Raw genomic sequence first — 19,752 nt, forward strand, 5'->3', positions numbered from 1 at the left:
TTGCTTTGAACGACGCCGTTTTTCACGCACGAAAAGAGGCCTGTTGCCACCATGGCTGTTGCTGATTATAAGAGGTATCTCGCTGAGAATGTTCTCAATGAGCGACGCACGGTGAGTGAGGTCTAATGTGCTGCAAGCTGGATATCTACTAACAGCTTCGGCGCATACTACAGGTCACCTACCGGTCCTTAGGTCGAGCCCTTCGGGTTCATAGTACCCTGGCCAAGCAGTATGTCTTATACGAATAACACGAAGTTATGCATATGAATTATTCTGATTGTTGTCGGAAAGGATGCTCTTTGATTTCCACCGCAACGAAAACAACAAGAAGCCAAACAGCGTCAATGCGACTTACATTATCACGGGAATCCAGAAAGCGCCCGAGACCCCTTCCACAACGAATGGCGTTCAGGATAGCTTCGATGGCATTCCCCAGAGCAGCCCGTACATAAGCAGTTCGATGCCAAACCAGGATGTCGCTAGGGATGAGATCGCCATGTCCTCGGTTGTGCTTGTACGAGAGGAAGACTTGGAGGGTACGTGGAATTGCTTCCATTGCGTTGCGCAAAGGGTGGGGTCTGATAATTGAGTGCGCAGATGCCAAGGCGACTTTCCAATCAATCTCCTCGATATACGTCTACAGCCTTCAGCCAACAGTGCTTCAGGATCTCAACGTCTTGACAGATGTTGCGGGAGAGATGATCGCCAAGCATGCTCAGGAGGATCCCTTAGAATACGGCAAGACCTGGGGCATGATCCAGGGCAACAATGTCCGGGTAAGAAGTGCGCTTGCATTTCCGTATTCCTATGATACTAATGAGATTGTACTACAGAGAAGAACCGGCGGTCGCCCTCCCGTACCAGCTCCCGCTCAGGCTCCAGCTCCTCCTAAGGCGACTATTCCAGCTAAGCGTCCTGTTAAAGAAGAAGAAACACCACAACCCAAGAAAGAACCTGAAGACAAGGCCCCGAAGATGGAGACAACGGCCAAACGCGAGGAACCTCCAGCGTCTAAGCCAACTGAGAAGACAGCTCCTCCAAAGCAAAAGGGCAGTATTTTTAGCTCTTTTGCAAAGGCCAAGCCGAAGCAGAAAAAGGAAGAATCAGCGACGCCGGCTACTTCGGCTGCCGAATCGGTCAGTTCCACCACCTTACCCGAATTCTTTGTATTGAGTGACTGACAATCATATAGGCCGAACCCAGTGCTGCTGAAGATGGTGGGTGCTCAAAGTTCATCTTGGCGACGTTTTACATGATACTAATGAGTAGCAGTGGTTCTAGACGACGCATCAGATGGGGATGAGGAGCCCGAGGAGCTCTTCCGAGACTCAGGGAAGTCCGCATCCGCCGGTACACGTGAGTCGCGGAAAGAGCGTGAAGAGAGGCTCAGAAAGATGATGGAAGATGATGGTACGTTGCGTCCTTATTGTCGGTAACTCTTCTGACTGGTATCAGACGAAGACGAAGACGAAGAAATGCCCGATGCTGCACCGTCACCGGAAGAGTCTAAACCTATCGACGAGCCGCCGCCGAAACAGGCTGAACTCAAGGAAGAAGTTACGGTGAAGGGCGGTCGTCGCAGGGGCAGACGCCAAGTCATGAAGAAGAAGACAGTCAAGGACGATGAGGGCTATCTTGGTGAGATTATCAAATGTTACTTGAGTAAGGCCATCACTGACTTATTCCTTGCGTAGTGACTGTTGAGGAACCAAGCTGGGAGTCATTCTCAGAGGACGAGCCAGCTCCACCTCCCAAGAAGAAGCCCGCTGTGAGTGCGCCAAAGGGCAAACCAGCAGCGAAACCGGGACAGGGTAGCATCATGTCCTTCTTCTCGAAGAAGTGAACAGCTCGTGGATAACCGGATGTTTTCGAAACCGCGTCATTTCCGAGGCTGTTCTCTGCTTCTGGTGCTCATATACCATGTCCAGGGGTTGTGACCGATATACGCTGGTTGACAAGTGCACTTCAGTTACCCAGGAAGTCATTGAAATTAAGCAGCGCAATGAATGGTCCAGCCCTGGCATCTCCGCGTCAACCCAGACTAGGCTCACACCCAGTATACCCTTCTTTGGTACGATGCCGTGGACTGTTTATTACATGTCATCAATATCTGGTCTGCCATTTCTCCTTATCCCAATGCCTACACGGTTCAAGCATACAGCGCTGCATCTATGCTATATAGCTTCATTGTTTTTGTTTGACACGCCGAGCATTTCAACCCACGTAATACGCCCAATTCATGTACTATTAGGTAGAGCTTTGACTATACAAATATTTGTGACGTATTTGCAGCGTTCTTGAGTGTGCTCCCATTCGAAATGGACAATCTTTTTCATAGTTTTGATTGTCATGAATGCGGCTGGCTCTGATAGGCAAAGATGATAGCCATTATCCAATCCATCATTTACTCTATTGTACCAATTCTGGACTAAAGTCAATGCTTCGAAGCGCAGTAGGATAGCGTTCAAGTTATGCTTAAGCGAATACCGTCCTGGGATGTGATCGACAAGCTAATGCCAACATTTAATATAAATGGTGTCAGGCGACTATCGGAAAGACTCTTGAGCCATCGGCTGATCAAGGCACTTGATCGAGCGGAGAACTATTACTAGACATGACAAGACTAGTAGATGTATAACGCAGAGAGCAATGGATGCAAATCTGACCTGCAGTGAGTTGATTAACTGCCATGAAGTATGTGCATTCCGGAGGGTTCAAAGGCATCCTGCAGGGCAAGAGTGAGTTGGTATGATGGGTGGGAAATACAGCAGGGAATCCGGGGGATCAGCGAGGAAATCGGCTGTTTGCGATCTTCTTCCCCGCATTCCCCTGCCTTCCCCTGTCATCCCCCAACCCGCCCACTTTAAAACATGCTATTGTTCCCCCTGATTCTTTTTCAATGGTCAATGGCACATTGGTTCAACCTTCCGGCCTCATAATACAGACTCACCATCAGCGACAACCGCTATCCAGTCGTCAAGATGCGCTCGTTGTCGCTGGCCGTCACCCTCGCCGCCGGCTTGGGTGCAAGGGGAGCTGCAGCTCGCGATGAGCCTTCCATTCTACGTCGGGCTTGTCCAGACTACACCTCTTATGCTTCTACTGGACAGTAAGGGATTATCCACTTGAAACAACGTCTGTGACAGCCCGCTCATACTCTTCTTCAACTCAGTGCCCCATACAGCGGTGGTCCTCTGAATCTGCCCTACCAAAGACCCGCAGCAGAATGTCGGACCTTTGTCTCAAACGCAGTAGAGCAGGTCATCGACGATGTGACCTCGCGCATGGTAGACAAAGACATGGCTCAGCTGTTTCGCAATGCCTTCCCCAACACACTGGATACAACCATTCGCTGGCATGTCAATAGCACGTCCACTAGTACTTCCTCCTCTCGGAAGATGAGACGAGACAGTTCGCAATGGCAAGGAGCTCAGACTTTTGTCGTGACTGGAGACATCAACGCAGAGTGGCTGCGCGACTCGACAAATCAATTGACAGGCTATCAAACACTGGCAAAGAAGGACCCGGCTCTCTACAGTCTCATCCTCGGGGCCATACACACGCAGGCTGAGTTCGTCATTCAATCGCCCTACTGCAACGCGTTCCAGCCTCCTCCACCCAGTGGGATTCAAGCAACAAGCAACGGCCAGCAAGACACCGTCCATCCAGCGTATGAGCCCTCTGTTGTCTACGAATGTAAATACGAGCTCGACTCCTTGGCCAACTTTCTCGCTCTGGGAAACGAGTTCTACGAAAACACCGGATCCACCGAATTCCTCACCAGCCGGTGGTATCTCGCCCTGGACACACTCCTAAACACCACCGACGCCCAATCCCAGCCAACCTTCAACAGTAACCATCAGTATGTCCAGAACCAGTACACCTTCCAGCGCCAGACAACCCTCGGCACGGAAACCCTCAATCTGGCCGGGATCGGGAACCCGCTCAGCGGAGGCACCGGACTCATCCGCAGCGCATTCCGTCCCAGCGATGACGCCACTATCCTGGGCTACTTCATCCCAGCCAATGCCATGATGTCCGTGCAATTGAAGAAGACCGCGGATCTGATCCGCGCAGCTGGCGGCGACTCGACCCTCGCATCCAATCTCCAAACCCGCGGAGAGAACCTCGAGCAAGCCGTCCGCCAACACGGCATTTTCAACCACCCAACGTACGGCGATGTCTACGCTTTCGAAGTAGACGGATACGGCTCGCGCATCTTCATGGACGACGCGAACATTCCATCCCTCCTAGCCCTACCCTACTTAGGCTTCGTCGATAAGGGCGATCAAGTCTACCAAAACACCCGCAAGATGATCCTCGACCCTAATGGTAATCCATACTACCTCACTGGATCGGACTTTCACGGCATCGGTGGACCTCACAGTAAGCAATGCCCGAACCCTAGAACCTTGAAATCAAGACAGCTAACACGGACGTATTAGTTGGTCTCGAAAACGCCTGGCCTATGTCCCTGCTCGTGCAGGCATTGACTACCGACAACGTCACGGAGATCACCGATTCTCTAAACCTAGTCCGCAACTCCAGTCTTCTCGGCTTAGTCCACGAGTCCATCGATGTCAACAACATCAAATCATACACGAGACCGTGGTTCGCGTGGGCGAACTCTGTCTTTTCCCAAACTATACTCAAAGTCGCGGCTGAACAACCAGAGGTTCTATTCGGAGATGGAGCGGAGCCGTATGTCATTTATTAGATGCTTGCTACTCCATCACTTTGATTAGCATAGCGTGTGCATAGTGCAGTGTGCTATAATATACCCGGCCTGTTCATCTATGGGCTATCAAATAACAGTATCAAAATTGAAGTGTATACTATGAACATGTTGAACTTAGTAACCTTCATTCCACACAATGCAGACTAAGTACTATACTAGTATTTTTATAGTATACGCTCCATACAAATTCCACGAACGAATCATACAACATACCCCTCTAGAATACTACGTATTATCTACACCAACACCCTCCTCAACCCCTCCGTCCCCCCAAGCACTCTCCTCCCCGTAACCGGACACCTCCCCTTCCCACTCTCCCACTTCCCACGTCTACTCCTCGACTTCTTCATCTCCTCCTCATCACCATCATCCCCACCCTTATGCTCCTCCTCACCCCCCTCCAAATCATCATCCGCCCACGCCGCGCCCGCACCCTCCCCATTTATGAAATCCAACTGTCGCTGATGCTCCCCATTCAACCAATGGAAGATACACACGTAGCAGTAAACATACCCCGTCTGACACGCCGTGGGATTCGTAAGCGCATTCAAACAGATTGGGCACGCGGACGCGACATCCGAGTCTGGTGGGGGAAGTGGCACGGTGAAGATGGGTAGATAGGAAGTTGCTGAGATGGGGGGTTGGATGCGTGTGCGTGCTGGCGGGGTTGATTTGAGTGCTGATTTGAGGGTAGGGGATGATGGTTGCTGCTGCTGTTGCTGTTGTTGTTTCTCTGCGGCAGCGGCGGCTGCTTTACGCTTCTCCGAGGGAGGCGTCATTCCTGCTGCGACGGGGGCAGGGAGGTCCAGGACCTCGGTTGCTTTGCGAGCGAGCTGGCGCGAGAAGTCACTTGCGTGCCACCATTCGAGGAACTTGAGGGCGAAGATCGACACCGGGAGGAAGTAGCGGAGGGAGGTGAGGAGTTGGGGGTAGAGGTTCTGCGGGCTGAGGAGGCCCAGGAGGCCGGAGCCGGGGCGGGTGCGGGCGCCTGCGCCGCCGGGACCAGATCCGGGAGTGGGTTTAGGGTCGAGGATGGAGGCGATGGCGCGGTGGTCTGCGGAGCTGAGACGGCGGATGCGGGTGCCGATGAGCCAGAGGAAAGGGGAGGAGTATTTGGTGTTGTCGAAGAGGTAGGCGAGGTTGAAGGCGAGGATGGAGAAGTAGTAAGCGGCGTTGACGGAGGGGTAGATGTTGCGGAGGAACCACTTGTAGTAGTGGAGGAGACGTTGGCGGATTGTTGGGTTTGGAGGGAGGTCGTCGCCTGGGTTGTATCTGGGGCCGCCGCTCATGATCAGGGATGCTTGTGGTGCGGCGTGGATGTCGTAGCCTTCGTCGAGCTTGCGCTTTAGGTAGGGGATTCCGACGAGGACGAGGAGGTTCTTCCAGACATCGGAGGTGCGGAGCTTGAGGGCTTCGCGGACGGGGCCTGGGGCGCCGAGTTGAGCGCGAGGGATCTCGCCATTCTTGGTGAGGAGGACTCGTTCGCGTTTGAGCGAGTAGAAGTTCTCTGTGAAGGAGCCGCCGAAGGTGCGTAGGTAGTAGCGTTCGACGACGAGGGAGAGGAGCGCGTAGATCTCGTCGTAGGAGTTGAGAATTCGGAGGAGATATCGTGGATGGCGATGGGTCGCGACGGCGAGGATGTATCGGATTGAAGGGGGGAGAAGGTCGGAGAGCTGTTGTTCGGCGAGTAGCTCTGCGATGGGATGCGGGTTAGTCGAGTGTTTGTTGAGATGGTTTGGGGTGTGCGATAAGGCACGTACCGAACAGCGATGGCTTCAGCTCATCGAATTCTTGCTGCAGACTGGGAAGGTATTCCATGATGGCAGCAGAAGGCCAGTCATTGGCCCCTAGGTGGAAGAAGCAGTTGGGATGGGGGGATTGGGTGGAGGATGGAGAGAATGCGGAGGTGCTGCTGCTGCTGCGGTGGACGTCAATCCGATGGCGGCGAGTTGAGCCGAGGCTTATCGGCACCCGTCAGCCAGGTCCGGATCCACCGTCACATTCACATTCAGCTAGTGCTACTTTACTGCATAACAGGAGGGAATTGGGATTGTGTTATTTACTAGTACAGTGTTTACTATTTACAATGACTTCATGGGGCATCACTTTAGCATCTTCATCTGGCATGCGTTCCAGAATCGGACCAGATTGCTCGTCGATCCTTCCGCGGCCTTTTGCACAATATCTGGATCGGCAAGCAAAAGGCAGCGCTTGATATCTACCAAGAGCTCTCCCTCGAGGGGTATCGGATTTTCTTCTCTCCTCATCATCGGAATCCATGTTGATACGCAGTCCCGGGCACGGAGTTCATCTCCCAGATCAGCATGCAACCGGAACAACATCTTGTAGTCAGCAGCGGTGCGCAGACTTCCATTGATGGGACCCTTGCGCCACAACTTCCAAAAGCCATTGTAGTCGCCGTGCTGAAAGAGCGATAGCATAAGGCTGCGGGCTTGCTCGGGTTCAAAGGGTAGGTCAAGGGTGTCGATTAGGCGAGACACCCGATAAAGAGCGCTTTTATTTTCAGCCTGTGCATTATTTGCTCCGTCTGGTACAGTGGTGGACGGGGAACTGGCAACGGCTCGATAAATCATGTCGAACACTCTCATGTTGACGACATTGGTGCCGCGCAGAGATAGATGTTCAAGCACAAGAAGAGCTAATTCCTGGTCCGCTTCCGGAACTTGCCCTGCAACGTCCTCAGGGCTAGTCCCTGCTAGTCGGGGAGATAACAAGGCTGAAACAACTGAAAATGCTAGATCATCAGATACTGAACAACCAGCGCATGTACATTCTGTGAACGCTGAATATAAACCCCGCTTTGTATATCCCGGGTGCTGTCTGGAAATCGCGTTGCAGAATAGGACAAGACGGGCTATTGCTCTCTCTGCCGCCGTGCTGATTGATAGCAGATCATGGAATAGGCGCATGAATAGTGTAGAGTCATTATCTTCCGGGCCCTCTCCTAGTTCGATCCTGGCCTGAACGTCGGATAGTTTTGAGAGGTGGTCAAATAGTGCATCCATTGAGCGGGTTGTCTTTCCATTGTCGCTATGGTCATGGTCTCGAAGTAAAGACGAAGGCTGGGAATCCAGAGTTACTTCCGTATCTTCTGCATGGATTCCTGCACGGTCGAAGTGTTGGCTTGCGGGGCGACGGTTGGTGTGAAGCAGCCTCTTCTGTCCGAACAAAGGGCTAGTGGGAAACCTGGAGGCATGGCCGAACTCACGGTCAGATGGTGATACGTTTATCGAATTGGAAGCACGAACCTCTTCGGAAGGTGCGGCTGAATTAACCTGGGAAATCCTTTGTTTCTCTCTTTCGGATCGGTCCAGCGCCTTCTGCCAAAGGCTTTCAAGATCGACTTCGGCTCTCTTTTCTTCTGTGAACATCTGCACAACAACCCTAGTGCCGGTGGCAGTGTGGCCAAACCCTTCAAATCTATAATTCTCATCCTTCTTGACTGGCGTTTCCTCTACCACACCGGCATTGACACAGATCCAGCCTGTCGTGATCCCATCGTCCTTTTCGTCAAACATAGTACCGGACCTGCTGGCGAGCCTAGCACGCCGAGCTTTTCTCCGGAGCTTGATCTTCAACTCATTTCGACCCAGGAGTCCATCAGCGTAGGGAGACAGCTTGTAGGTACTTCTCAACCAGCGGCAAAGACGATCTGCGGACACATTCAAGTGCTTGACACTGCGAGCAGTTCCAATTATCATAATCACGTTGGCACCAAGAGCTGGCGGAGTTTCCAATCCGCGCAAATCAATCAACCTCAGTTCATCAAGACCAACATCCTTGAACACGTAGTCGAGGAGTGCAGGGAGGATAGCTGGAGGGTTCTCTGGCAATTCGGGAATCTGATCTCGCGAAGTTGTCTGCCTTGATTCGGGCACAGGTGCTTCTTCCTGTAGATACCATGGGATGTGAGGGGTGCTCTCCGACGCGGAGTTCGCTGTCGGTTCTTCTTTCAATTCAGATGCCGGTGGCACTGCAGAGGACGAGGATGAAGGCTGCTCAGAACGGAGGCAAGATACTGAAGCAAAAGCTCGAGTTACTGGGTGAATGGTCGAACGGTATAACGCGGCACGAGAGACGGAATGAGGCGCGCGAAGTGCTGTCCTGGAGGACCAGGCAGCTCTCAACAATGCCCTATTCATGATGGTCAATATTGCAGCAGTAATGGTACCAAACGAGAGCTCGACAGCTTTCTTCGCAGTGGCGACCAGCAGCGCAATTGGGGAAGCTGCTGAGAGACAAACAAGACAAACTATGACTAAGGATAGAGTCAGCAAGCAAACAGAGCAAACAAAAAGTTCTCGCGGCGGGGCAAATATTGATCCTCATGACAAATCTAAATTTCGCTTCATCATTCAGCGAGCAGGAGTCGCCGGCTCTTCTATCTTCCCTATCTTTACCCTCTTTTTTATCTGGTGTCAGGCCTCATCCCTGCTTCCAACATGTCGATGGACCTGGATGCGCCGGTGCCTTTCGAGGCCCCGCAGGAACAGATCGCTGCGACGTGAGTTACCCCGCAAATCGAAAGAAAAATTTCCCTGTAAACATACATGAGGGCAATATTGATCGGGGACCTTAACTAACAACATCGCTTTCTAGTATCCTTTGTTGCAACTGTGGCGCGCCTATCGATGGAACAACATCCGCTGGTGCCCTTTGTCAGGACTGTGTGAAGTTGACGGTTGATATCTCCCAAGGCATCCAGAGAGAGGCAGTTCTTCACTGCTGCAAGGACTGCGAGCGGTGGCTCCAGCCCCCCACCAGCTGGGTTAGTGCTGCGCTCGAATCGAAGGAACTTCTCGCACACTGCTTGCGCAAGCTCCGCGGCTTGTCCAAGGTCCGCATTATCGATGCCAGCTTTATTTGGACCGAGCCCCACTCGAAACGTATCAAGGTCAAGATCACCATCCAGCAGGAGGCATTCCAGGGCACCATTGTGCAGCAGACATTCGAGGTTGAATACGTTGTCGCCTCGCTACAATGCCCTGACTGCAAGAAGTCGTTCACTGTCAACACTTGGAACTCCAGCATCCAGCTGCGCCAGAAGGTGCCTCACAAGCGAACCTTCTTGTACCTCGAGCAGATCATCCTCAAGCACAACGCTCACCGCGATACAATCAACATCAAGGAGGCCAAGGATGGTTTGGATTTCTACTTTGCGCAGAGGAACCATGCGGAGAAGATGGTCGAGTTCCTTTCCTCCGTCGTCCCCACCAAGGTCAAGAAGTCGCAAGAGCTGATCTCCATGGATATCCACACCTCCACGAAGTCCTACAAGTTCACCTTCTCGATCGAGTTGATCCCTATCTGCAAGGATGATTTGGTTGCGCTGCCCATCAAGCTTGCCAGATCGCTGGGCAACATCTCGCCCCTGGCCCTCTGCTACCGCGTCGGTACCTCTGTCAACCTTCTCGACCCTAACACGCTCCAGACCGCCGATGTCCCGACAAACACCTACTGGAGATCGCCCTTCAGGAGTCTTGCCGATGTGACGGAGCTGACCGAGTTTATCATTATGGACATTGAACTGGTTGGACGGTCGAACGGACGGTACTACCTGGCCGAGGCAACCGTTGCCCGTGCTTCGGACCTTGGCTCGAACGATCAAACCTATTTCACCCGCACTCACCTGGGTGGAGTCCTTCACGTCGGTGACTCTGTCCTTGGTTACCACCTGACTGGTACCAACTTCAACGACCCTAACTTTGAGGCGATCGAGGCTAGTGGCCAGTACAGCTCCGCTATTCCCGATGTTGTGCTCGTGAAGAAATTCTACGCCCGCAAGAAGAAGAACAAGAACCGCAACTGGCGTCTTAAGCGCATGGCTCTTGAGTACGAGGAGGAGGCGGCGCAGCAAGCGGCTGGCAACCTCAACCGTAAGCAGGAAGCCGAGCGTAACCGCCTTGAGGAGGACTTTGAGATGTTCTTGCGCGATGTCGAAGAAGATCAGGAGCTGCGTGGCACTCTTGATCTGTACAAGGCACGGAGAAGTGCCCCTGTGGAGCAGGGTGGCATGGATATGGACGAGGATAGCGAGGACGAGGAGGTGCCCAAGATCAACATGGATGAGCTGCTTGATGACTTTGACGAGTTGAACATGGACGATGACCATTAAGTTCCACGGGACTTTCTTAATCACGACTGCACATAGGGGTTTCTGGCGTTTTCATGGCTATTCTGATATCGTTATGGTTAACAATATCCGGTCTGATACACAAAAAGTTATCATAGATGAAGTGAATGATTAGACATTGATTAGGATTGGTGAAGTCTGACTGGTATCCCTCAACTGAAGTATAGCTTCACGTCCGACATGATCATCGTGAATAGAGTAGCTGGCAGTAACTGCAGGTATTGAATAGATCATGTTCGGATGCTCTACTATATAAAGTCAGATTCTGCAGGCCTCATCTTTTTTCCTTCTACACAACTTGATCATATCCTAGATCTACACTCCAGTCGCGAACCCTAACACTAATTAAAGGGAGAACCAATCCCACCCAGGAACTTATATAGGCTTTCATCCCACCAGTCAATCTATTAATACAACAATGCCCTAATCGCTTGGACTCAAGAGAAGGTTCAGAGATGGCATGATGCAGTAATCCTAGGTAGAAGAACACCGAAGCATCAGAAAAGCTGGTTCTCCTCAATCTGCTGGTACAAAGAGTACATATAAAGCACTGTTCGTTCGTCCTAGGGCCTGTGGGTATGAATGAGAATAGGTCCGAATACCACAAAATTGTGGCTAAAGCAGACTTTTGTCCATAGGATGGAACTGAGTAAGATGCTGAATTATGGAGGCTCTCAGTATCGCTGAACTGGAGGACACTTCTACAGCAGATGACACAAGAGTGGAAGAAGAGGTCCAGTAATCGTCATCAAACTAATACTGCGAAGCAGTAATACTCTGCCAGTATTCGAAATAGAAGCCGGAGGGCGATTGGGCGTTGCTACAAACAGGTGACCTGCATCTTTTAAGACGAAAACTATCAAATGATACATTGAACAGCAGCAATGATATGGATACGCGAACATGCATACCATATCATTATACACATGGAGAGATCTTTTCGTGCATACAATATAAAGAGCCAGGATATAGGTAGAAACCACTGTTTAAGACGATGATGTCTTCTTCTCGATATGCACTGCATGCAAAACAGAAATAACTCCCTTGAGCAAGTCGACTTTTTGGCCCATTGCCTCATGGACATCAGAACTACTCTACTGCGGCGTGAGTATCACAGCACTAATATGACTGCGGGCGCCTCATTGTACTCACGACCTCCGAGAGCTACCTACGCCGGTTTGCCACGCACGTCTCCCTGTCGCAGGGTTTTGTCGTGAATAAATCCAAGAAGCAGGCCAGTCGTGTTTGGATCCAGTTGCAACAAATCACGGTGGCCCGCACCTTCCGCGATGAATGCCATACGAGCTTTGGCGAAACGTCACCCATTGTGAGACAGCTAGGCCAGATAGCGGAGAACTGGGCCCCTGCTCACTGGTTCATCTCCGTAATACCCTGTCTGTTCTCCCCCGCTAATCTGGCGGCATTTATGCGGTTGATGGAGACTGCCAAGTGGCGAAGCAACCCGCGCACCAGGGAATACAACCACGAGCTGTTGCTGCAGCTGGGAAGAGATTTTAAGAGTAGCATGACCGTTGATCCAGATCGGTTTTCTGCGGTTCTGGATCGCCTCGGGGCCTTCTTCAAAAATATCAACTTTCTGAAACGCACGGAGGCATCCTTGTGGTTAAGCTATGTACTATAGCGCCGACGCACTGGGTTCCTGATCAGGATTATACTGATACATATGAGGCGATGACAACGGTATGCTAAATAGGGCATAAATTACCTTGAAGCTGACGAGATGAAGCCCCTGGCTCATCTTGTCAACCTCAAAGTCCTCTTTGTCATGGCCTGGTGGGTGGGATTTCTCTTTATCATATCACTATTATGGGAACCATTATCAGGATGCCGCTTACATGCATGGCTGCGAGTTGATGTCAGGCTTTTGCTAACAGCAACGCCATTCTACAATGCTGCACAATATCTACGGATTCTAGAATGTCTCCGGAGCCGCTGAGTTTTAGTCCTGTGCCGGCATTGTTCCAGACTATCAGCGAGAAATCGACATTATCTTTCTATTTGATGCAAGTCCCACTAGCTTGGTCGGTAAACTCAAGGGTTTGCATAGTCATTGAACACTCATGACATAAACGACACGACTTATCCCAGAGGTTTGTCCAAGAACTGGAGCCGATGGCAATACTCACCTGTCTATAGTGGACGCTGCTTCAATGTTGTACCAGTCGCCCATGTATCTAGATTTATGGAAATACACTGGCATGTCAGACACCAAGCCCAATTATTCCCCAATATTGGATCTGAGGTTTCTTCGATCACAATCCTCCGCAGCACTTTATAAGCACGCGCAATCGGCTAATCGCATAATATGGAGACGAGGACTCCCACGATACATCTAAGATCGAATGTGTGACAGATGAGCTTCAAAATTCCACACCAGGGTTGTACAAGGAAGTCAAAACTAAAGTTGTTGCGTGTGATTGGGTATGGTCCGTTCTCAGCATCTGTAGAGGTCTGGGAGTTGAAGGACGGACAAAAAGCTCTGAGGGGGTCACTAATCGTGAGATTTGCACTGATCTAATGAACAGAATATAGAGCTAATGGCCTTTTTAGGTTAATTTTCACAGTTCGCGAAATTCCACGAAACCTGATACTCAGTACAACGACGAGACTGGGACATCTTCTACCACAGGAGTTCGATAGCATTATTTTAATATACTGTGAAACTGTTCATGACATCTTGTGGAACACAATAGACTACTTCACCTGCACAGTTATGCCTACTCCCTGCAGGGATAAACCAGGTTTTCTTCCTATACACTGGCTTGCGTTATTAGATGTTGTTGAGCTACCGTGTCAACACGACCATTGCGGCAAAACAGAAGCACGAGAAAGTGATATTTGCACTCTTTACGACGTCCACTTTATCGTCCTGTTAATTGCACTTCTCTATGAAAAGATCCCTCAGAGTACTCTACTCAAGATGAATGCTCGTTCTTCGTGTTGCTATAATACTGCTTGAATTTATTTCCTATTAGACAAGGGCTAATACAGCATTTGCTCGAAAAAAACCGATCCCATATCAACTCTATGGAATCATGAGTCTTAAGAGACAATGCCAATAATCCCGAATAATTTGGCTATTTATATCATATCTGGTTGCTGCTCTACACAACAGCTCACCGAATACCGATTCGATGCGTGCCTAAAATCTAGCTACTGGTCACCTGTTCTTCTGTCAAGCTCAGGTGCCCTCGTTTCCAACTTTAATCGCACAGAGGTCTTAGAAACCCTCGAAATCTCTCCACTAAACATGATGGCTCAATGCAGTGCGACAAGATGATCTCTGTCCAAATAGGCACTAATCTCAGTGTTGCATATGATGACGAGCCCGTCCAGCTGGACCTTGGAAAGGGCACACTTGGCTTGCTTCCTTTATTGGGTTAAGCAAGAGAACCTACTGACGAACGAAGGTGTTTTCTATGATAGAAAAACCAGTGAGCAGGTCAAGGACAGCTGGATGGGCGTTGAAAGGAGTACTGGTGGAGATGCGCCCTCCTAGTCAACTCAACAAACCCATGGAAGTAAGTTGAAAATTGTCTCAAAATGCTAGATTTAGTTGATGGTGCAGCCCATGGTCAGGTGTCGCCGGCGGAGCTAAATAAGGCTCTTACACCCAAGAAAGGCAAAGTCATTGCGGAGACAGACCTGCAAGAAACCTTCACTCTTATCAGCGACCCTCATATAACGTCCCTTGGGCTTCGATTTCCCTTCTTTATAATTGAAGCAAAGTCTGCCGCAACTGGAGGAAATCTATACCAAGCACAGAACCAAGTTGCAGTAAGCGGTTCGACAGCGCTTAAAATATTCAAGGCCCTTTCTGATCTACAAGACCTGCAAGAAGGAGATCAGGAATTCACTGAAAATACTACTGGACAAGCGTAAGAGTCTGGATATACTCCCTACCTTGTGCTTCAGCACTCTGCAAAAAAAAGCACCTGACATCTGATAGTATATGAAAACAACTCGGCCAATATGTAGCTGTACACAAACAAAACCTATCCAACCCCCCGGCTGTTATCCCCTCAAAGTCCTCCTCTTACGCACTGGGCTCTACAGCAGGGGCGTGCATGTTTCAAAACTCTGAACATTCAAGATCAAAGACTAGGATTCCGCGACTGGATCACGCGTGATAGGCCGCCAATCGTATGCGAAGCGAAGGTATGAGTGGACAAGAATCCTCAGAAACCTACCGATAGTTTACAGGAGTTTGTATTCTGTTCCTTACGAATCCAGATTTCCTTACTATATGAGTGGTTGCTTCGCTCTGCTGGTTTGTGATGAGGCACATTATCTGCAGGACAGGACCTCTGGGACTTCACTATCAGTATAGTGGTTGTAGGTCTTCTTTAATCTGCTTATGGCAGCAACACCTTCTTTCATTACTCGGAATATATATTCTAATGGATATCTTGACTACTGCTCTATGATTCCTTGGACGCTTCCCACCTGAGTCCTGATCAGCTGGCGTCTCACGAAAATCACCTGCTCTCAGTCGAATTCTTTCAGAAGCACATTCTTTCTCGGTTGATATATGACACGATCAATGCTACCCAAATAAAATCACGGCTCAAGGAACTGACGGTACAGCACAGCATGGCTTCGACTATTTTGACCGAAGCAGAGCCTCTCGAGAGTATTTGAAGGCACTGCTTTCACACGCGCATATCTTCCCACAGAAACCGCAGTATTAGAATCTACCGGAGTAGCTGGTCTTGATTAAAATGGAACATCCATTGTCGGTGTGTTGTATCGTTGATCACAGCTTCGTTCAATGTCAAGCTGGGCTGAAATTTATCTAGACTGACGCTACTGGTATCGGAGGGTAAGCTAGGGTTGTAGGCAGGGTATCTTCATACTCTGACATGGTCATGAGGAGCAAATCTCATTTAGCGCCCTGGAAACCCTCCTCCTTCTGTATAGGCAGCCAAGGAGCAAAGATCTATATCTAGTCTGAAGAAGCCTTCCACAGGATCCCTGATACCTTCGATGACGAGACCTGTCTAACTTATTTACTTCGAGGTAGTCCCAAGTTGCGGGCCCTGTTAAGTAATTTGCAGCAGGAGGTTTTTGAGTTGAACGAGAAGTCAATCGTGTGGTGTACGGGACCTTCTCAGCAGATGTACATCGCTGCCGCCCTACACCACGCCCATATTGACTGCCAGGTGTACCACTCGGAGCTCACTGTCAAAGAACGGATGGAGTTAGTTAATCCTTTTACCACCAAACCAGACGAATGCATGGTGTTAATATGCAGTTATTACGTCAATTCTGCTGGTTCGAATCTTCAACACTAGCCTAGTATACACCACCATATCCATAGACCAATAAACAAGACAATAGGGATATCTATTAACCAAGAAAAGGAACCTAGACTACACAAACAAGAATAGTAGTAGATCAGAAAATCTTCCCCAACACCCTCGTCGTATCATCTCCCAACTTCCCGGGATCCTCCACACTCTTATCCCTCCCCAACTTAACCTCATTCTGCTTAAACACCATCCTAACATCATTCGCACTATCCTTCTTCTTCTTCCCCTTCTCCTCATTCTTCTTCTGAATCCCCTCAATAACCTTGCCCTTCTCATACCCCTCCAAGAACACCTTATCCTCCTTCCTAGCCCTCGAATCCTCCACCCTCTTCCTCGCCTCCCTCTCCGACCTCTCCCTCTGCACCTGCTCCATCAGATCCGCCCACCGGAACCCCTTCAAATACTTCATATTCCACACATCATCATGATACCACCCGCCCTTCTTACCCCCGATAATCGTCGCATTCAGCGTCTCCGCACAAATCTTCGCCGTCTTCTTCGACGCAAACTCAACCCATCCATCCGAGTACGTCTTCCGCTTATTAGATCTCCGACGAGGCGCACTAGCAGGACGGACTTCAGGCGACAAGAACACCCTCGTAATAGGCCCGAACGACCGGGTCTCGAGAAGGTTCTTGAGCGCAAACGGTTTCAGGTACGGAGGCAGAGAGGAGAAGTAAATCACGCCCGTTTTGTTCTTCTTAGGCGCCTTCTTGGCTTTGTCGAGCGGTTTCTTGCTTGTTGATTTCTTGGAGGAGGATTCTTCTGTTGTTTCCGTTCTGGCGTCCAGGTAGTGGTCTTCGTCGTTGTCACTCATCTCGTCTTCTTCATCTTCATCCTCTGACCCAGCAGCCTGTTTCTTGCTCTTCTTGCTCCTACCCTTCATAACCACCCTCTCATCCTCACTATCTCCCAACCCAACCCCATTATCAGAATCCTCATCCTCCGATCCATCGTTCAAGCCGTGTAGATCGCTCGTCGACTGCACTGGTTGCGTGCGCCGGCGCTTCACGGCCCGGCCTTTGCTCTTTTCTTGCTCCGCTGCTTCGGAGTCGTAGCCGCGGTCGTCGTTGCCGGATTCGTCGTCGCTTTCGACGATGTCGAGGAAGTCGTTGCGCTTGCGGGTGGTCATTATGCTAGATATATTCGTATCTTGTATATTGTGTATGTATGTAAGAGGAGAAATGAAAAAAGAGGTATTGGAATTGGAGATGATTGCAGAGTTCATCGAACGGGAACTTTTTTTTGGTGGTCTGTGCGCCGCGGTGGGTGGCCAATCGGAGGTGTGGATTTTCGGACTTCCTTCACCTTCAGGATCTAGATACTTCGATGTACCACTCCCCTCCATAGGTTGTAGATTGACGATTCATAATCTGTGATGTACGAGGATGATACTAGGTACAGAAGAAGTGATGATGAACCTAATAAGGAGTAACTCTTGGCTGGATGATATAACGGTTCTCTTTGTATGATTGCATATGATCGCGATAAGGTGTAGATCGCTCCAACTATCAACTGATCGCAACTATCAGCTCTCACTGAGATAGTGCGCAGCAACAGTCATTGTAAAGTGTATATGTATATACAATATTCCGTCATCCATTCCCATGGAAGCCGAGCCCAGACCAGGCTCTCGTACATGCGATAATCTGGGTATGAACAAATGCAGGTGCAGGTATCGAATCCAACGACGCCAACTCGGTATATATCTAGACAAAGAAAATAAAATGAAGACAAATTCTGCAGATCGACAGTGGTTTAGTTTGGTTCTTAAATGCCAAGTCTTCCCTTCAACCGGTCATAAACGAAGAATCCGGTGGCCGTCATCGGAATCACCTTGAGGTATCCGATCGTCAGCCCAACCCAGAAGCCACGGAAACCCCGTTCGAGGAATATCGTGCGGGCAGTCTCGACAATGCCAAGTCGGTGGCCATCGCCGACGACGCCGCCGACTTGCATGCGTCGTCGCATCACTTCGAACGGGTACGAGGAAGTCTGCGATACAACACCCGCGATCGCTCCGGAGAAAAGCTCCGCAGCGGCGGTTAGTTGTTGCCGATGATGTTTCTTCGGGTGTCCGGTTTCTTCGAATTCAGGTATCGTGGTGTAAGGGGATAGCGTCGGCGATTTCAGCCAGTCGCCGACGGTGTCGTGGGTGAGGAAGGATATTCCGGCGTAGGGAAGCATTCCCATGAGAGTCGGGCCGAATCCACGGTAGAAGTTGGCCAGTCCAGAACGAGGAACAACTTTGTTCACCGTCGCTGAGACACTTTCTGCAGTGGCGGTCACTGGGGCTTCTTTTACTGATGCCCCCGTCGATGATGGCATAGTGACCCGCTCGTTGTAAATCTGCCGGATGATATCGCGGAACGACGAGCGAGACGTGCGCTTCGTCTCGAATGCTAAGCGTACTCGAATAAGCTCTAACGGATACGTAAAGAAGACAGAAGTCATGCCGGCCATGCTTCCAGAGACGAGTCGGCGCAGCGGCGTTTCCTTGTCGCGCGACGGAATCACCACTGCTCGGATCTGCTCGTAGGCGAGAAACTTGATAGCGGCATAGGGGAAAATGCGGAGTAATGTCGCCGAATGGCCCTTGAAGAGACCTCTGGGGCCCTCATGGCGCCTGATGTCACGAACAGCGGATATTAAGCCAAACCAGCTACCGGAATACTTGGCGAATTGTGGATTGGACGCTTGAAACAGGATCTTGACGCGGTCGAGAGGAGCGACAACAGTTTTGGCCTAGGTGACACAAATTAGTCCATCACGTCCGGTTTGCATTCCGATCCTCTGCGTTCCTGCAGAAGCAAAACTCACCGCACATCCCGCCAAACCCCCCGCCACTCCACTTCGTAATAAGTAGTCCACGCTCCGCTTGTTGACTTCTTGCGTAGCGCCACGGCTCTTTTGCGACGGACGCGGGGTGGAGGCATCGTCGACGGCAGTCGTCTGCGCCGTACCCACGGCTAGGCGATCAGTTGCATCGCCTGGTGTCGAGCCTCGGGCCGGTCTCGACTGTGCGACCTGCTCCATCTGAGGAGAGAACGATTGCGGATTGTTTAAGGATGGGGATGTAGGACGAAACTGTGAGGGGTCGGATCCGGTAGTAGAGGAGTCAGGCTGAGCATGGTCCGAAATGACAGCCGACATGAGCACAAGACTGGCACGAGACCCGGTGCTTCTTCGGGGGGGTGATCTGAGGAGACTGCAGCAAGGTCTGTCGCGGACTAGCGGAGGATCGGGGCCATGGAGATAGGATGCCGCGGGGTGAATAGTCAAAAGGATATCTTCTCACGCCGGAGATAAGTTCAACAAGAGGGGAGTCAAAGATAACAAAAGAAAGGCCTAATAGCGAGCAACGCCCCAGACACCAGGCGTAAGATGATAAAGCATCGTCATGGTGGCACTCCGTCGGGCGGCCTGAAGAGCGGAAACTCAGAATCGCCGGGGATGACGTTACAGGCTGACGTGCCGATACCAGCCGCTGCCACTGCCCAGTCAGCTGAATACCGTCACATAACACC

At 50.6% G+C, this 19,752-nt stretch overlaps 7 protein-coding genes across 7 annotated transcripts; 3 read left to right on the forward strand and 4 right to left on the reverse strand.

Annotated features, from left to right (window-relative positions):
- The first annotated feature begins 8 nt into the window (after positions 1 to 8).
- BO87DRAFT_418263 (uncharacterized protein) lies at positions 9 to 2,314 on the forward strand. Its single transcript, XM_025626874.1, has 9 exons — positions 9 to 111; positions 174 to 229; positions 292 to 536; positions 598 to 776; positions 834 to 1,136; positions 1,193 to 1,217; positions 1,273 to 1,410; positions 1,456 to 1,638; positions 1,695 to 2,314. Exons 1-9 carry the CDS (start codon positions 52 to 54, stop codon positions 1,841 to 1,843), a joined length of 1,338 nt encoding a protein of 445 aa, XP_025476665.1. The 5' UTR covers positions 9 to 51; the 3' UTR covers positions 1,844 to 2,314.
- Positions 2,315 to 2,981: 667 nt separating this feature from the next.
- On the forward strand, positions 2,982 to 4,813 carry BO87DRAFT_365124 (glycoside hydrolase family 125 protein; the record flags this gene model as incomplete). Its single annotated transcript, XM_025621784.1, has 3 exons — positions 2,982 to 3,109; positions 3,173 to 4,386; positions 4,446 to 4,813. The coding sequence occupies 3 exons, from the start codon at positions 2,982 to 2,984 to the stop codon at positions 4,715 to 4,717; spliced, it is 1,614 nt and encodes a 537-aa protein (XP_025476666.1). The 3' UTR covers positions 4,718 to 4,813.
- A 161-nt stretch (positions 4,814 to 4,974) lies between these two features.
- pex12 (ubiquitin-protein ligase peroxin 12) lies at positions 4,975 to 6,613 on the reverse strand (the record flags this gene model as incomplete). The annotated part of the gene is made up of 2 exons (XM_025629098.1): positions 6,499 to 6,613; positions 4,975 to 6,431 (listed from the first exon to the last, which is right to left on the reverse strand). The coding sequence occupies exons 1-2, from the start codon at positions 6,554 to 6,556 to the stop codon at positions 4,975 to 4,977; spliced, it is 1,515 nt and encodes a 504-aa protein (XP_025476667.1). The 5' UTR covers positions 6,557 to 6,613.
- Positions 6,614 to 6,792: 179 nt separating this feature from the next.
- BO87DRAFT_461553 (RsfS/YbeB/iojap family protein) lies at positions 6,793 to 8,927 on the reverse strand. Its single transcript, XM_025629099.1, has one exon. The coding sequence runs from the start codon at positions 8,899 to 8,901 to the stop codon at positions 6,841 to 6,843; it is 2,061 nt and encodes a 686-aa protein (XP_025476668.1). The 5' UTR covers positions 8,902 to 8,927; the 3' UTR covers positions 6,793 to 6,840.
- Positions 8,928 to 9,111: 184 nt separating this feature from the next.
- Positions 9,112 to 11,111, forward strand: BO87DRAFT_409053 (ribosome-binding protein NMD3). Its single transcript, XM_025626219.1, has 2 exons — positions 9,112 to 9,263; positions 9,359 to 11,111. The coding sequence occupies exons 1-2, from the start codon at positions 9,202 to 9,204 to the stop codon at positions 10,872 to 10,874; spliced, it is 1,578 nt and encodes a 525-aa protein (XP_025476669.1). The 5' UTR covers positions 9,112 to 9,201; the 3' UTR covers positions 10,875 to 11,111.
- A 5,075-nt stretch (positions 11,112 to 16,186) lies between these two features.
- BO87DRAFT_379098 (RNA-binding ATPase activator ESF2) lies at positions 16,187 to 17,419 on the reverse strand. The gene has a single exon (XM_025623951.1). The coding sequence runs from the start codon at positions 17,355 to 17,357 to the stop codon at positions 16,311 to 16,313; it is 1,047 nt and encodes a 348-aa protein (XP_025476670.1). The 5' UTR covers positions 17,358 to 17,419; the 3' UTR covers positions 16,187 to 16,310.
- A 248-nt stretch (positions 17,420 to 17,667) lies between these two features.
- Positions 17,668 to 19,628, reverse strand: BO87DRAFT_379099 (coenzyme A transporter). The gene is made up of 2 exons (XM_025623952.1): positions 19,046 to 19,628; positions 17,668 to 18,970 (listed from the first exon to the last, which is right to left on the reverse strand). Exons 1-2 carry the CDS (start codon positions 19,376 to 19,378, stop codon positions 17,996 to 17,998), a joined length of 1,308 nt encoding a protein of 435 aa, XP_025476671.1. The 5' UTR covers positions 19,379 to 19,628; the 3' UTR covers positions 17,668 to 17,995.
- Positions 19,629 to 19,752: the final 124 nt, after the last annotated feature.

This window comes from Aspergillus neoniger (genome assembly GCF_003184625.1).
Source record: "Aspergillus neoniger CBS 115656 unplaced genomic scaffold BO87scaffold_30, whole genome shotgun sequence".
NCBI lineage: Eukaryota > Fungi > Ascomycota > Eurotiomycetes > Eurotiales > Aspergillaceae > Aspergillus > Aspergillus neoniger.

What these genes read in the sequence shown, in the direction of transcription:
- BO87DRAFT_379099 (XM_025623952.1), bottom strand. Translation starts at nt 19,378, where the DNA reads ATGTCGGCTGTCATTTCGGACCATGCTCAGCCTGACTCCTCTACTACC. An exon ending in GGGGTTTGGCGGGATGTGCG is followed by an intron (nt 18,971 to 19,045) that starts GTGAGTTTTGCT and finishes TGTGTCACCTAG; the next exon opens with GCCAAAACTGTTGTCGCTCC.
- BO87DRAFT_461553 (XM_025629099.1), bottom strand. Translation starts at nt 8,901, where the DNA reads ATGAATAGGGCATTGTTGAGAGCTGCCTGGTCCTCCAGGACAGCACTT.
- BO87DRAFT_379098 (XM_025623951.1), bottom strand. Translation starts at nt 17,357, where the DNA reads ATGACCACCCGCAAGCGCAACGACTTCCTCGACATCGTCGAAAGCGAC.
- BO87DRAFT_409053 (XM_025626219.1), top strand. Translation starts at nt 9,202, where the DNA reads ATGTCGATGGACCTGGATGCGCCGGTGCCTTTCGAGGCCCCGCAGGAA. An exon ending in CAGGAACAGATCGCTGCGAC is followed by an intron (nt 9,264 to 9,358) that starts GTGAGTTACCCC and finishes ATCGCTTTCTAG; the next exon opens with TATCCTTTGTTGCAACTGTG.
- BO87DRAFT_418263 (XM_025626874.1), top strand. Translation starts at nt 52, where the DNA reads ATGGCTGTTGCTGATTATAAGAGGTATCTCGCTGAGAATGTTCTCAAT. An exon ending in TTCTCAATGAGCGACGCACG is followed by an intron (nt 112 to 173) that starts GTGAGTGAGGTC and finishes CGCATACTACAG; the next exon opens with GTCACCTACCGGTCCTTAGG. An exon ending in TCCAGGGCAACAATGTCCGG is followed by an intron (nt 777 to 833) that starts GTAAGAAGTGCG and finishes ATTGTACTACAG; the next exon opens with AGAAGAACCGGCGGTCGCCC.